Source organism: Tachysurus fulvidraco, unplaced genomic scaffold (assembly GCF_022655615.1).
Source record: "Tachysurus fulvidraco isolate hzauxx_2018 unplaced genomic scaffold, HZAU_PFXX_2.0 HiC_scaffold_27_np12, whole genome shotgun sequence".
Classification (NCBI taxonomy): Eukaryota; Metazoa; Chordata; class Actinopteri; order Siluriformes; family Bagridae; genus Tachysurus; species Tachysurus fulvidraco.
This window is the reverse complement of record NW_025927118.1, coordinates 91,461-107,949: the sequence shown is the minus strand read 5'-3', so window position 1 is coordinate 107,949 and position 16,489 is coordinate 91,461. Positions and strand designations below refer to the sequence as shown.

Sequence of the window (16,489 nt, the reverse complement as noted above, 5' to 3'; positions counted from 1 at the left end):
TCAGACAAAAACACATGAAGCGACCAGGTGTAAAAAGGCCCACTGTCTGATAGAATCAGTAGTTCAGCAGCAGTGAAAGCCAATGCCAAGATACCACCACCATGTTTTACTGAATGATAAGAGAAACATTCTGTCCGTTCATTTTCAAAGAAATGAATCAAATTCAATTGGAAGGAACTTTCAAAATACACTGATACTCAACACAGGACTTCATCAGCTGAAATTGAGGAAGGTTTTAGAGTCAAGTCAATCAGCAGACCATTAAATTAGGGTACTTATTAGAAGAGTACAATTTCAATACTTACTACTACAATACAACAGTTCACTTAAAACAGGGTGTCCTGCCTCCATGCTGTTTAACACTTCCAGATGTAAATACCAGGAAATAAAATGATATATAGTCTAACGGAAGAGTCTAACAAAAAGCATCAGGTTCCTACGCTACTCAGCAAGTCTTTTTACAACCAGTGTGTTTACTTTAAGGCTTACTGTAGCACTATGTTTTAGGTTATATTACTTAAGCTGTTCACAGTTAACATGAAGAAATTTGCTAAGAAATATACAATTGTGTTAATATATTATTACAATTTATAAGTACTTAGTTTAGTCTATTACCATATGTTCTGGTTTTATTTATTTCTGACCATGTTTCACAAATATTTTAGTGAAGGAGTGTCTGCTAGATGTCTGTTTTTGTAATGGTGTCATTTTCTGTACTGGTATTGACTATCCACATTCCAATACTGTGTCATGAATAGTCTAAAATCTAAAATCTAATCATCATTAGTTAAAGCTCAAATAGACATACAAAAATATAAATGACAAAAAACGTCAGTAAAAAGAAAGAGAAAAAATATCTTACCCACTGTACAAAAAACATCTGTCAGCTGTTCATCATACAGAAGGAAAAGAAAGTCCTTGTCGCTCCACTCTAGGTCACGCAGCTTGCTTTGGATAACGAAGGACAGTAGTCCAGGTTTAGTAGACTCTGATATTATGTTAAGGAGCTCCCTCTGTTTTGACCACATCAAATTTCATTTGTTAAGATCATATCACAAGACAATCTATAGTAATAATTATAATTTGTTTTAGACTTGTATTGCTTGACTACTAAAGTCTCACCCAAGTAGACTGACGTCCTTTCTGATTGGTCTGATTGCTCTAAAAGAAAAAAACCCCACAAATTTAAACTGCTCAATTTAGGTATGGTTTTTAAATTTTTACACATTTTGCTGCAGTATTTTCACACATTGCACATGGCACTGGGTGCCTGATATCTGAAGTGTGTTGCTTCCGGTGCTGATGTTAATGGACTAAAAGTTTTGGTTTGTGTATGTGTGCTTTGCAAGTAGACAACTTTTTTTTGCACTAATTAATACATAGTCATTCATCCAGAAAGAGATCAGTGTTTTGCAGAAAAACATGTAACGATAAACAATACGTCCATAAGTTTATGCTCTAAATAATAAAATAAACTTTTTGCTTATCAGGTTACTAATCATTCTCAATTTGAAGGTACGTTGAAAACATATACCTTCAATGAACCTTACCTCAGTGACCTGCTTGTTAATTGCATTTTGAGCACAAGTTAACAAGCAGTCCTCCATTGCTGGACAAAGATCAGTATAAGTACAGTAGTATCGAACTTGATCAGCTATCTTTTCCTGGTTGAAGAATATTTTTAAAAAAATTAATACATATAAAAGGTATAAAAATGTAGATATACAGTTACACAGAAATGATATATATCATGAGAATGCTAAAACATGAATTGTAAAAAATTGGTATAAAGATTTAAACTATGTGGAAAACAATTAATGAAATTCAACAGTTTACTGAAATCAATGAACATACTAAAGCCGAATTTTCACTGCAATAACTACAATGTGCTACATTCTTCTGTATAGATTATTTTGTTTTTACTTTCTGTAAGGTAACTGATACATCACGATACATTTCATTTGTATACTCTTGTATATTTCTTATTCTAGTTGGTAGAACAAAGGCAGTGATTCACTATGTGTTCTTGTTGGGTCTCTAATTTAAAATAAAACTCGCCTTTTGTAGATATTCTTTGAATTGTTTCTTTAGAACTTCCTCCCAGTCTTTTTGCCAAACTTTTGGCAACTGAAGTTTAAACACTGCACTCCAGTGCTGAAAAAGAAATCATATTCTTCACAAAACATTACTATTGTGTAAGCCTAATGTACAAAATAGTTTAGATTATAGTTTAAGTTTAGGGTGGTGGTAGCTCAGTGGCTGAATAAGTCAAGCCCCCTTTATGTCTTTTGGCTGTGTTGATTTTAAAATAATGACATTTTCATTATATGCAGTGGTGTAGTCTAGATTTTTGTAGTGAGTATACTGTAATTTTCTCCCCCCTCCCAGCCTTATACGCACCCATCCTAGAGCTACACCCCATAGGCACCACCACACTCACTAATGCATAAAATATGCATCTACATGTAATTTAGAGCATTATTAAAGACTGCTTATGTGTTATCAACATTCCAATTTATTATAAGCAACAAAAGACAGTCAGCTGATAAAACCCGTGCTCTAGGTCCCATATTCATATAACATTTAAGGCTAAATGTAGCTCACCCAAACATGAAAATTGTGTAGTTTCTTTCTTCTGTTTAACACAAAAGATGATATTTTTAAAAATGACACAATTTTCTTTTTTGGGTGAACTATACCTTTAAGAGCTACATTTAGCCTTAAATGTTATATGAATATGGGACCTGGAGCACAGGTTTTATCAGCTGTCAATTTTCAATGTACATTTAAGAGTGAACAATAAACATTTGTTCAGTTTTATCACCAACACTATTTCATTGCAGAACATTGTGAACTGAATGAACTGGTTGTTTACAAAGCTTTCCAAATACATTAGTACTCTGGCTGTGGGTGAAATGTCACCCGAAGCTGCTGTAGCTGGTCAAAAAAACACTACTGAACACCTCCACTTTTAAGTTTAAACTTGTAATGTACTCTGTAATTAAAGCATAGAAGAAATAAATATAAAAACACATCATGACATCTAAATTAATCTATATTTTTTGACTCAAAGTAGCCACCTTTTCCAGATATAACAGGTGATCATACTTTAACATAGTGAGCAGATATTGTTTAAGAGGTTGCAGTAACACAATCTGTTCCAGCACTGCTTTTATACAGACAGAGGGTTTATTAGGACACCTGTAGGAACAGTTAGCATTAACTGTCAAGATTTAATTTAGTTCCATTTCTGCAGAACAGTTGCAAGATTTTGTTACAATTTTGTAATATAGTTTGTAAATGTAGTTTATTTTTCAGTTTTTAGAAACCTAAATTTTTACGTACACTTTTGTCAGTTTTCCGCTTACCTTTGTACCATTTCAGGATCATTGACTGGACATAAAATTTCAATAAAAACTGGAAAAATCGGTAGTGAAATACACATACCTTAAATTCCAAGGTCTTGATTCCACATTGGTGTTGTCTGATACAGTCACACATCATCTTTGTTAGATCTAAAAAAGTAGCTCTGTGTTTTTCTGAGTTCAAATCCTGCAAAATATTCAAATACAGTAAATATAATGCACCCATCATTCAGCTTTTACAGCTTCAACACTTCCTGTCTGCTCTCTGACAGTGTAGGTGTTAATCCAATGCATTTTTATAAACACAATTGTTACATTTTAAGCTTGTGAATAAAAGTTTGCTAGATGCAAATAAAATTTTAATAAGTTGAACTTTAGCTTAGCTTCAGCATAATATACGTATGTCCATGGTCCTCTAGTCTGATGTGTCTTTACTAACAAATGTCCTATATATGAACATGAATTAAAATGAGTTATCATGCTTTATATATCGATTTCATCAATATCTTATTACAAATGTAACTCCTCTTTTTGTGTTATCTCTGTTTAACACAATTCTACAGTATAGTTAATCACACAGCGTCAAAAGAATAATTTACCATATCATCTGAAAGTTGGTCCAGATAGTCAGTGAATGCATTCAGAAGCTGCAGTACTGACAGGACATTGTTCCAGTGATCTTTCCAGTTTCTGTCAACTAAAGAGTTTGCAAGGAAAGTCACTGTTTTCTCCAGGCAGGAGCGTACATCCCTCTTCAGTACTTCTGAAGTTGATCTTTCTTGGCTGCTCATTGGAAACATGTTATGTTATGTTTATGTACACATTAAAGAACTTTACATTTAGTTATTTTATTAGAAACATTCATTGTTTTATTAGTTGCATGCCCTTGTATGGAGTGTCCTGCATAATGTTTGGAATAATCTTTGCATGCTTGCATTAAAATTTCACCTCAAACAATACTCATAGACATCAGCAGGTGCTGAGTATCTTCTCTGTTGATGCTCTGTCAGACTACTGCAGCCATCTTCAGCTCCTGCTTGTTTCAGGGGTTAGAATCCCTTAAGGTTTTTCTACAGTTTAATAAAGACGTGCTCATTGGGACTCAGACCAGTGATTGACTTGGCAAGTCTTGTACTTTCCTCTCTTTAGTTTTAAAAAATGAATGCTTTATCACTGAGAAGGTGTAGGATGAAGTCTTATGTTTGTAGACACCTCAGAATTCACTGTATCTTCAGTATCATATAGGCCCAGGGTTTACAGATCAGGTGCCATGCTTTGGATCTTGGCCAGTCCCGTTTCTCTTGTCCATCGCTTTGATACAAGTTCATCTATGTCCGCTGCAGGCTCGTAAGTATTTTAGAAGACTTTCCTGGCCATTCTGCTTGACAATGCATTCTGCTCCACACCTGCCTCTAGAGTATTTCTGCTCTGTCAGACTGGTGTATGGAGATATTTTTATTTTGATCATTCTTTCTCAGCCTTACCATATAATGGTTTTCTCAACTTTCACTGATACAACTCTGGTTCCCATGTTGACAAATAGCAAAATCTCAAAAAAGACAGAAAATCTCTCAAAGCTACACAAAGTGAACTACTACTGCTGCACTGCTGAAACAAAGCTGAGCACTTTAACTACTTGTCAAGGGTTTGGGTACAAATTTTGGTAGTGCTTTTGTCCCAAACATTATGGAGAGCACTGTGTCGTATGTGATTTAGTCATTAATCTGTCTTTTTCAATGTACCTTTCTTTTATCCAGTCCTTAATGTGCAAGGCTGCTGTTTTCACATCCTCATGCAGTTCCTGACAAGACAAATAGAAAGCATATCCAAACCTTTCTCAAGGTGTACAGTGCTCAGCATAAATGAGTACACCCCTTTTGAAAAGTAATATTTTAAACAATATCTCAATAAACACAAAACAGTTGTCCAAAATGTTGACAAGACTATGTTTAATATAACATCTGTTTAACTTATAACATGAAAGTAAAGTCAATAACTTAATTTAAAATACACATTTTTCAGTTTAACTCAAATTAGGGTGATGCAAAAATGAGTACACGCCACTGAAAGTGTCTGGAGCCAAGCAAAATTTTAGACTACAAATGTCTAATTTAACAACAATTCAACGACAGGTGAGTCTAATTATTCATTACACAGGTGTCCAGCAGACAGTTGACTATAAAAGGGTGTTAGGCTACATCCCATTTCATGCTGTCAGCAATGGCACCACATGGAAGAGAAATGTCACAAGACCTGAGATAGAAAATAATTTCTTTACACCAGATAGGTGAAGCTTACTTATCAGTCAGAATACTGTAGCAAAAGTGGTACAAAACTTTAAAAAGATGGAACTGCAACCATCTCACAGAGATGTCCAGGTCGTCCACGGAAGTTAACACCTCTAGAGGAGCATCTTCTGATGAGAAGGGTTGAAGAAAATCAGCATGCAAGTTCACTGCAGTTATCTAAAGAAGTAGAAAGCCAAACTGGGAAGACTATTTCCTGTGACATATATGGCGTACACTGCACAGGAATGCCATGCATGGGTGCCATCCATGAAAGAACCCTCTCCTAAAAGCCAGGCACAAAATAGCTTGCCTAGAGTTTGCCAAGGCCCATGCTGACAAAGATGGACTACTGGGACTATACTCTGGAGTGATGAGACGAAGATAAATGTTTTTGGAACTGATGGCTTCAAAACTGTATGGCGTCGCAAAGGTGAAGAAAACAAAGAAAAATGCATGGTGCCTACATTGAAACATGGTGGTGGCAGTATCCTTACAGTATGTGGGGCTGCATGAGTGCTGCTGGTGTCGGCGAGCTGCATTTCATTTTATGGCATCATGAATTCACAGATGTACTGCTCTATACTGAAAGAGAAGATGCTACCATCACTCCGTGCCCTTGGTCGTCATGCACTTTTCCAACTTGACAATGATCCTTAACACACATCTACTGTTAGATTTCTGAAGAAGAACAGGGTAAAAGTGATTCAGTGGCCAAGTATGTCTCTTGATCTGAACCCAATTGAACACCTATGGGGAATTCTGGAGAAAAGTTGAGCATCACTCTCCATCCAGCATCCAATCTCTAAAAGAGGTCATTCTTGAAGAATGGAAAACGATGGAGGTTGCAAAATGTTGCCAGCTTGTCCATTCCATGCCTAAAAGACTTGGTGCTGTCATTAACAATCACGGAGGCCATACAAAGTACTAGATTTAGTCTACTTGTTATGGGGTGTACTCATTTTTGCATCACCCTAATTTGAGTTAAACTGAAAAATGTGTATTTTAAATTAAATTATTAACTTTACTTTCATGTTATAAGTTAAACAGATGTTATATTAAACTTAGTCTTGTCAACATTTTGGACAATTGTTTTGTGTTCATTGAGATATTGTTTAAAATATTACTTTTTAAAGGGGGTGTACTCATGTACACTGAGCACTGTAAAGGTCGTGCAGATTCAAAAATAACTAGAAGGACATACTATATCCACTACAGTTTTTCGATTCTCTGCCACAATGTAGTATTCCACATGCTGTACTTCCATCTCTTCATCAGTAAGTCAAATAGATAGTGTGTTTATTTGTTTGGAATCTACGCTTGTTTACAAAAAGAAAAAGTATAAATGTCCTAGACTAAATATGCTGCACAGATATTTTTAAGATGCAGAGGTGGGAAGTAACGGAGTAAAAATACTTCGTTACTGTACTTAAGTAAATTTTTCTGGTATCAGTACTTTACTCCACTATTTATTTTTCGGACAACTTTTTACTTTTACTCATTACATTTTTACACAAATATCTGTACTTTTTACTTCTTACATTTTCATGAGCGCTGTTTCCAGCCTATCATCCTGTCATTGTGCGGCTTTTTCACCATGTGACTGGTGTACTGTATTATTTACTGGCTATCAGACATAGACTAAGGATAGCGGAGCTAACAATGAGCAGCACGCCTACAAAAGGAATGGCTAATGTTAATTCAGAGGGAGTCACCGATGTTAAAATAACTAACAACGAGGACATTCCTGAACACCCATGGCCATATATGAGGGAGATGTTTGAAATAAAAAAAGGATTCCTGGCGAATGCGTTGCGAATTGTGTCAACCCAAAAAACACGAAGTGCTTAATTTAATTAACATTAATTTTGTCATTTGTAAAACATCACAATAATATAGAGTTGTTTTCAAGGACAGAGCTGGAATCTCCCTACAGTTTGGGATATGGCCTTGGTGATACACTTGGTATATATTTATATTTCCAAAAGTATTGGGTCACCTGACCTTTCCTGCTATATGTGGTTGTTTTCTGATCTCATCCCTACTGAACACCTTTGGGATGAATGTGAACACTGACTCCACCCTACCTCACCCACATCAGTGCCTGCCTTTTGTAACACTCTTGTGGCTGATGAACACAAATATCCACCAGCACACTCCAAAATGTATATATATATATATATATGTATATATAAAAAAAACCATGACATCCAGTTACCAGCATGACACTAAACAGGTAGTAGTAACGGCGACTTTTTACTTAAGTACATGTCAGAGCGCATACTTCTTTACTTTAACTTGAGTAAAAGAGTGTAGTCACTACTTCTACTTTTACTAGAGTCTTTTAAAAAATGAGTATCTGTACTTCTACTTGAGTAAAGGATGTGTGTACTTTTGCCACCTCTGTTAAGATGCAAGTTCATGCTTGTGGGTTTAAAACTGGACAAGGCTGAAATAGAGCTGCATAAAACCTTTCCTCGATTAACACTTACATGTAAACTGTAGCTCTTCTCCCATTTTATCAGCAGTGACAAGAATTCTTCTGGAGTAACGGTGATTTTCATGAGGTAGCGTCCATCTCCCACATTAGACATGTCTAATACAGCATCTCTGAATTCTTTTTTTCTCTTGATCATCCCAATGTGTGTCTCGATCATTTCTGAGAAGTCCCTTAATAAGAGATTTAATTAAATATTTTAAAAAATTACAAAAGCACCAGTTTCATTACATGAGACAACAAATAAACTGAGTTTATTATTTACTTATTTCAATAAGAAATCAATTTTGCAGCTTTACTACTCCAAATGTGCAAAAAACAGTTGTAATATTTCTTTCTGTTGTCCTTCAGCTGCTCCCTGTTAAGGGACGTCACAGCAGATGTTTATGCTGAATGGCATTGAGATTTAACCTCTTAGTGGCTGGGTTGGTTCCCTGCCTGGAAATAAAATCCAGGCTGTGGCAGTGAGAGCCAAGGATCCTGCTGCTGGACTGTGCAGATCTTTGTACAAGAATCATTTTTTTTTTTAAATATGCAGATGACTTTTTTCTTTGGATATTTTTTTAAGACTTTTGAGGGAAACAAAATATTGACTGGTATTACCAGAAGGTATAAAATTTGTCTAGCTGATCCTATTCAAATTCATTCAATAACAAGCTAACCTAAATAAAAATAAATAAATAAATAAACGAATGAATGAATGAATAAACAAACAAACAAACAAACAAACAAACAAACAAACAAATAAATAAATAAATAAATAAATAAGCAAGCTTAAATATACTTCAGATTAAGTGGACAATGATTTTAAATAGGAAAACATGGGTTAAATATATTTGTGTCATCATTAAATTATTAATGTCATCAATCTACAGTAGAACTTAAATGTTTTTTGCCCATTGTTATTATTTGAACTAAAAGTTATTAGCAGTACCTGTGTGCAGACAACTTTTGCATATATTGTTTATATGCTAATTTATGAACACAGTCTGGAGATACTGCATAAAACAGTGCCATAAACCAAAGTGCTGCTTTTGGTGACATTTTGCAAGCCAGATTGTACACATAACGTACAGCTTTGGAAATTTCCCTGTAAAAGAAACAAAATAAATAAATAACAAATGATCATTTATATAAAAATGTGTATGAGTGATTCAAATTCACTAAACTACTTATTTCAGTTTATCACAGAACTGCATGTCACTATTCATCCAAATCATATAGCCTATTTTATTCCCTTTCCCTATATTTTACTATTATTATCACTGAAATGTGGAATGTTAGTTAGATATACTTATTCATTTCATTTTTACAGTGAAAATTGTTTTTTTGCTTTTAGTGGAGAAAGTGTATCCTTCATTCAAGTAACTACAGAGCTAAGTCAATCAAAACACACACCCACATCATAGACAACCTATGTCTACACATATATCATCTATATCACCTATATTCTTTTAATCTAATTCATTGTCCTGCTGCCATAACAATAAATCTCCTCACATGCACTAAATATAGCTACAGATGCCACTATAAATTCTGTTTTTTCTCATCCAGAATGGCTTGCACATTTATTTCCCATGTCTTGGTTTTCTCATGCTGTTTGAAGACTACATATAAATTCAGTAAAGATTCTACATTAAACTAAGTTGCACTGCTCAGAAGGTCCCACCAATGCAAAAGTCTCAGAAAAAGCCAGTTATTAACACCTAGCACCATTTTGTCTTTGTCACACTTCTTAGTCTCCAGTAACTCATATATCCTCCTTCTTCTTCTTTCAACTTTTCCCTTCAGGGGTTGCCACAGCGAATCATCTCTCATCCTCAACACTTGCACCCACTAGCTTCATATCCTCATTAATTACATCCATATACCTCCTCTTTGGCCTGCCTCTTTGCCTCCTGGCTGGCAGCTCCATGTCCTACCAATATACTCACTCTCCCTCTTCTGAACATGTCCAAACCATCTTAATCTGGCCTCCCTAACTTTGTCCCCAAATGTCCAACATGAGCTGTCTGATGTACTCGTTCCTAATCCTGTCCAATCTTATCACTCCCAAAGAGAACCTCAACATCTTCAGCTCGGCTACCTCTAGCTCAAGATGTTGAGGTTCTCTTTGTGAGTCACTCATATATAGCCTCCATTATAATACACATTTTATGTACAAATTTAGTCATTAAAAACTGTATTATTTAACTGACATTAAATAATAATGTTTCATACAAAATGTGTCTTAAGAACCATCTCTTCTGTAGGATACTACTGTAATATAAATAAAACAATAACATATCAAAACTTTTGAAGTCAGCAATTAATGAAAAAATGAACTCACAATCTCACTGTGTCATTGAGACTCGTCAGCGGGCCGTGCAGCTCGCCATTTTGTTTGACAATTCCAGACAGTTTTTCCATTGTAACTTTCTGAGGTTGAATATGAAAAAACTCAGCAAGAAGTGCTGCAGCGAGAACATATTGAACTATAGAGTTCATTTTTGACTCCTTAATTGTGTGCAGAAATGCTTTGTCCAGTTTTTTCTTTACATCATCCTAAAAAAATGAAAAGAATTCCAAATAATCAAATAATTTTTTTTACATTTTTCCTGATACAGTATATCTCATTAAAGCTCTTTAAAACTGGCAAACAATACAGACTGATTACACTTGTACTTACCCAAGATTTTATTATTAGGGGCAATTCAGAGTCAACAACACGTCTTATTTGAACACAAATAAGAAAAAATAAAGCCGTAGTTTGCATCTCTGATAAATCCTCATTTGTGCAGTTCATCAGCTGTGTTAACATTGCACGAATGAATTTGGATCGTATTTTGTTAAGCACTGTGGTTTTCTTCTTCCAAGACCATTTTCCTGTTTGCATGCATACATCATCAAACTGGTGAAAGACTGAAAAATAAAAGAAATATGAAATATATCAGTACATACGGTGCATTCTGACCATGAAGAACATCTGTATTTATAAAGTACATTTTTTTCATGTAAATCAGTACATCTACATTCACATTTACATTTACAGTATTTGGCAGACGCCTTTATCCAGAGCGACGTACAAAAGTGCTATTAAGTCTCTATCATTGAATACATTAACTCTGGTTCACTAGGTTACAGACTTAACATACCATCAGCCTAAATCACTGTTCAAGGTTTTTTTTAACACTCATACAACAAACAGGGGAGAAAGTGCTAGTTAAAGTGTCTCATTAATAAGTAGGTCTTCAACAGTTGTTTGAAGATAGCCAGTGACTCAGCTGTCTGGACCCCAAGGGGAAGTTCATTCCACCATCTCGGTGCTAGAACGCAACGTCTGAAAATCTGCATCTGTTATTTTTACTAGTTTTCATGTTCTGCAAATAAATGCTCTAAATGACAAGATGTTTGTTTGGAATTTGGGAGAAGTTTTGTTAGAAATTATAGAATAAAACAAAAAATATTCACTTTACTCAAACAAATACCTATAAATAGTAAAACCAGAGAAACTTATCAAAATAATTTCAGAGCTGTATATACATAATGCATATACATCATGTGGGTGTTAAATTCCAGTTCTGACTATTGTCAATTACTATTCTTTTGATAATAATAATCTTGTGCTGGTCAACAACCATCTGTATGTTTTGTACTGATAGTCTTCCCCAGTGGTGATTGATGATGAAGGTATTTTACATGTGCATAATTTCAGATTTCTTCCACAGGGACAGAAAACAGTCAGTAAAGGTGGATCAGTTGAATTATTTTGTGGATATATTTTTTTACAATATTTTTGACTAATCTTTAGTGATATGCTAATAGACATTTAGTTGTTAGTTAACAATCTTACCTTTATCCTTCTCAGTGATGTCTCTGACCAATGTTCTGTATTTGTATTTCTGATTTCCATATTCAAGGGTTTCAAAGTTGTCTTTGCTATCAGTAAGACAGTATATGTAACAAATATTTTGTGTGTACAACTTGTCAAAAAAAAGGTCAAGTTTGAACATCCGACCAGTTTCATCAGATCTGGAGAAACACAAACAGTTTATACAGTTTATATCTAAATTCACGTTTATACAAATGCTGAAGTTCCGAGGTTTTAATTTGGTGGACAGTTATGGCTTGTGGCATGACACTATATTTTTCTGGCACACTATTTTAATGTTATGAAATCTATTCCTGTAAAGTTCTGAAAAAGATGAAGACTTTCCTATAACATAAGAACAAATAAGATGTCAAATATGTCACCACATTATATCATAGAGAAATTTATGTTTTGGTGATCGGTATTGGTGATTAATATACTCAAACACACTATGGACTGTCATGAGAGGTTGATATTAAATTAAAAAAAAACAACAACAAATACACCCATTTTGAATAATAAAAAACTCATTGCACATTTTCTGCAGCTTCATATTGCAGCTACTTTTTGTTGATTTAAACTGAAATTGTACTTTCAGGAGAGTGAGTAAAATACCACAACATATGAATGTAGTGTGTGCTTTAATAATAAAAGTTCCTTTTATGGTGTAAAATGTCATTTATGAACTTACCTTATTGGCTTCATCTCAATTTTATTTCCGTCAGAGAATACAATATGCATCTTATCATGTGAAGAACCAACTCCCTTCCGAAGAGCAGCATAAAACTTCACACAAATACAGTCTTCATTCCTAAAGTGTTACAGAGAGTCAGAGAGCAGGTAAAGGAAGATAAGAGGGTTGAGAAAATGCTGTTCAAAAAGGACATTTCAGCCATGAGATGTTAGTGTCATTCACATTCATTCGCAAGTAATACATCTTTTATAACTGAAAAGGCAGGAAACAAGAGAGTGAGAGAGTGAGATAGTGAGTGATTTCTCTTTTATAAACAATTCACCATTGGAGACAAAAATCTAAATTTTTCACATAAAATTAATCTTACCTGTCTTGATTATCTGGCCAAAAGTGTGGCACTAAAGAAAAAAGATTATTCAAAAATGATTCAAAAATGTTAACAGTGAAAGGAATCTGTGTGTAAAGGGCTGTATAAACTTTCTGTGGTTACACATTGTCCAGTGCTTCAGAGCTCATCACACATAATAAAACAGAAAAATAACTGACAATTTGACTTTACTGACATTTATAAAACAGTTCTCTTACCTTTATCTGGACGTTCAGGCAAAATCTACAAAATAAAAATATTATAAGTGAGAAATGGACCTGAGTTAGATCACTTTTAAACCTTTAGTCTCAGTGTAGTGCAGTTAGGTACAAGCTGATCATATGATAATTACATTAATTTAATTAATTACACTAAGATAACAGGCCTTATAATATACAGTAGTGTGCAAAAGTTTTAGACAGGTTAAAAATATAGAAAAATAGAAGTCTTAATAGTTTATATTTATCACTTAACAAAATGGAAAGTAAATGAACAGAAGAGAAATCCAACAGCATCAGTTCTAGGTTTACTTGCACACACTGTTTTAAGGTAGGGTGGACCAATCATCTTGGAGAACTGACCACAGATCTTCTCTAAGCTGCCTCTGATCCTTCTGTCTCTGTATGTAATCACAGGCAGACTGGATGATGTTGAGATCAGGGCTTGATTGAGACACACCATCACTTCCAGGACTCATTGTTCATGTTTCACTGTTGCCTGCAGATACTCATTATTGTCTCCAGCCTTTCTGTGAATATCCTGCCTCCTGCTACAACCAAATATTTCATATTTTGTGCTCAGTCCGGAGATCTGCTGCCATTTTTCTGCACCTAGTTCTTATGTTTTTGTGTATAGTCCAGTCTCTTCACCTTCTATGAAGACCACTTCTGATCAGATTTTCAGAATCAGATTCTGATCTCTGTACTGTAGTTTTGCTGTGCTGTCTTGTCATGGTGTATGACCTGTGATATGAAACTGTCTCCACAACCTCTCCTTGATAGAGTTTGTTTGTTCCTCACCCAGTGTGAAGCTCCTATACAGCTGTTTCTGTAAGTGTATGAATTGATGCTGGTTTGAAGCCAAAAGATTGTCACACCAAAAACATATTTGATTTAGATTTTTCTTCTGTTTGCTAACTTTGCATTTTGTAAATTGATAAAATAAAAATAATAAAATACATGTGTTCATTTTATAAATATAGAATATTTTTGAAAGCATCCTTACTTTACAGAATTAGTTCATAGAGACAGACAGAGAGAGAGAGAGAGAGAGAGAGAGAGAGAGAGAGAGAGAGAGAGAGAGAGAGAGAGAGAGAGAGAGAGAGAGAGATTCTGTGACATTTGCAAGATCTGCAATTTTTCCAAATTGCCGTACATTTCCAGCAGGTCATCTCATCACAGCTCACCCATCTAAAGATCTCTCTGTATCATGTGTGTGGAACATTACAGCTGTAATAGGATGTAATTACCCATGTGTCTTATCCATGTGTGCATAACAAATAAAAAAAACTGCAGGAAAATCAAGCTTTTTTGGACATAAGAATCACAAAAAACCTGAGAAATATTGAAGGGTCTGATTAATATAAAATTTAGACTACAAGTAAAAATGTAGATCATTGCTCCTCACCTCGAACCCCTCCTCTTCTGTTAGAGAAGACTGTAAGGGCTCCTGTAGAACATCCTTATCTGGTGGATTGTCTTTAAATTCACCTAAATATGTTCAAAAGTTTTATTTCAGTGACATTTATTTAAACTAGCTTAGTGTTCCAGACTAGAGGTCTTCACGGGTCCACTTAGATCTGAAAACCCGAGGTCCGACCCGAAACCAGAGCGGGTTCGGGTCTAAATGTTTAACGTGTACCTCGGACACGGGTCGGGTATAATAGCGGCATCGGGTCTCGGGTAATTTTAAATGAGAAGACCCAAACTACTGTATCTCGCGTGTGTGCATCGACTCGAGTCCTTTTCTAACCTCTCCTCTTTTTGCCAAGACCGCTTGCGACATGTGGCTGGCGACGTGTGGCTGGCGACGTGTGGCTGGCGACGTGTGGCTGGCGACGTGTGGCTGGCGACGTGTGGCTGGCGACGTGTGGCTGGCGACGTGTGGCTGGCGGTAAGCTCATTTTCGTTGAAACAGACCTGTCAATCAATTTTGAATCCAAGCTGTAGCGGTTACTTTAGTGTAGAGTTGTGCAGTCAAGTTAAAAAAAAATTGCCAACGGGTCTGGTCGGAGGCGGGTCTAATTTTTTCGGGTTTGTCTCGGGTCGGGTCTTTCTTAAAAAAAAAAAATGCACGTCAGGTTCGGGTAAAAAGTGATTCAGGTCACTTCGGGTCGGGTACATTTCTTTAGACCTGAGAAGACCTCTATTCCAGACCTAATAGGACCTCAAATAAAAAGTTAATAATTATCTTATAGATTATTTTAACACTAGATTATTTAAACACTAAGCTAGTTTAAATAAATGTCACAGAAATGACTCACAGAATTATAAAACACAGATTGTTGGAAATAAACATTGAACCAGACTGGACTGTTATCATTAAATTATTAGAATTAATACAACACATTGAATACAGCTCAGGAAAAAATTAAGAGATTACTGCAAATGTATCAGATTATCAGTTTCTCTGGACATGAACATCTTTGTTTTATTCTGTAAACTACTGACATCTCTTCCAGTTATTTGCAAAAAATGTCTAGCATTGTTTTATTTTTTGCTATGCAGCTAGTCATATAGGAAGAGGATCATGATGACATCAGCTTTGGTTTTTATCCTTTCCCTTGATAAATTTGGTATATATGTGGTTGAGGTGATAATCAATACATTTACATTTATGGCATTGAGCAGACACCCTTATCCAGAGTGACTTACAACTGAGTAATTGAGGGTTAAGGGCCTTGCTCAGGGGCCCAGCAGTGGCAGCTTGGTAGACCTGGGGTTCAAACCTATGACCTTCCGATCAGTAGCCCAACACCTTAACCACTGAACTACTGTACCACATCCCAATATGTCATTAAGCAGAATGAGGTTGTGTCTGACGACAAATATGTGGAGATGCTGATTAAAGAAAAATAATCCTAATTTTTTCCAGAGATGTAGAAGTAATTTGATTGTAAATAAAATGTCATGGTTAATGAGGTGATTGTTTTTGACATTTTGAACAGGTGAGTCTTATGAATGTTAACACACACCCGAAGCAAAGCCATGTCCTGTTCTTTAATGAGCAGGAAGCCATTCACGAATAAATACAATTAAATATATATTTATAAATATTTTTTTATTTGCAAATCACATTTTATTTATTTGTGAATTTCATTTCTTTTTGTGAAATTTGTAACATATATTTACGGTTTGCTTATTGTGCATTTGTTGATTTAAAAAATATTTGTGAAACTCTTTATATTTATTTGTGGATCATAGTATATTCAT

At 35.1% G+C, this 16,489-nt stretch overlaps 1 protein-coding gene across 1 annotated transcript in view; it reads right to left on the bottom strand.

Annotated features, from left to right (window-relative positions):
* The window catches only part of LOC113656782 (E3 ubiquitin-protein ligase rnf213-alpha-like), a 57,270-nt gene that overhangs the window by 36,622 nt on the left and 4,159 nt on the right, over positions 1-16,489 (bottom strand). The window contains exons 6-21 of the mRNA XM_047809756.1: positions 14,685-14,767; positions 13,277-13,301; positions 13,059-13,089; positions 12,689-12,808; positions 11,980-12,158; positions 10,816-11,048; positions 10,477-10,691; positions 9,082-9,237; positions 8,143-8,320; positions 5,108-5,166; positions 3,965-4,151; positions 3,448-3,552; positions 2,059-2,154; positions 1,551-1,664; positions 1,123-1,161; positions 863-1,013 (exon numbers count right to left, since the gene is read on the bottom strand). Coding sequence (XP_047665712.1) covers positions 863-1,013; positions 1,123-1,161; positions 1,551-1,664; positions 2,059-2,154; positions 3,448-3,552; positions 3,965-4,151; positions 5,108-5,166; positions 8,143-8,320; positions 9,082-9,237; positions 10,477-10,691; positions 10,816-11,048; positions 11,980-12,158; positions 12,689-12,808; positions 13,059-13,089; positions 13,277-13,301; positions 14,685-14,767 — 1,971 coding nt within the window. The remainder of the gene's footprint in view (positions 1-862; positions 1,014-1,122; positions 1,162-1,550; positions 1,665-2,058; positions 2,155-3,447; positions 3,553-3,964; positions 4,152-5,107; positions 5,167-8,142; positions 8,321-9,081; positions 9,238-10,476; positions 10,692-10,815; positions 11,049-11,979; positions 12,159-12,688; positions 12,809-13,058; positions 13,090-13,276; positions 13,302-14,684; positions 14,768-16,489) is intronic.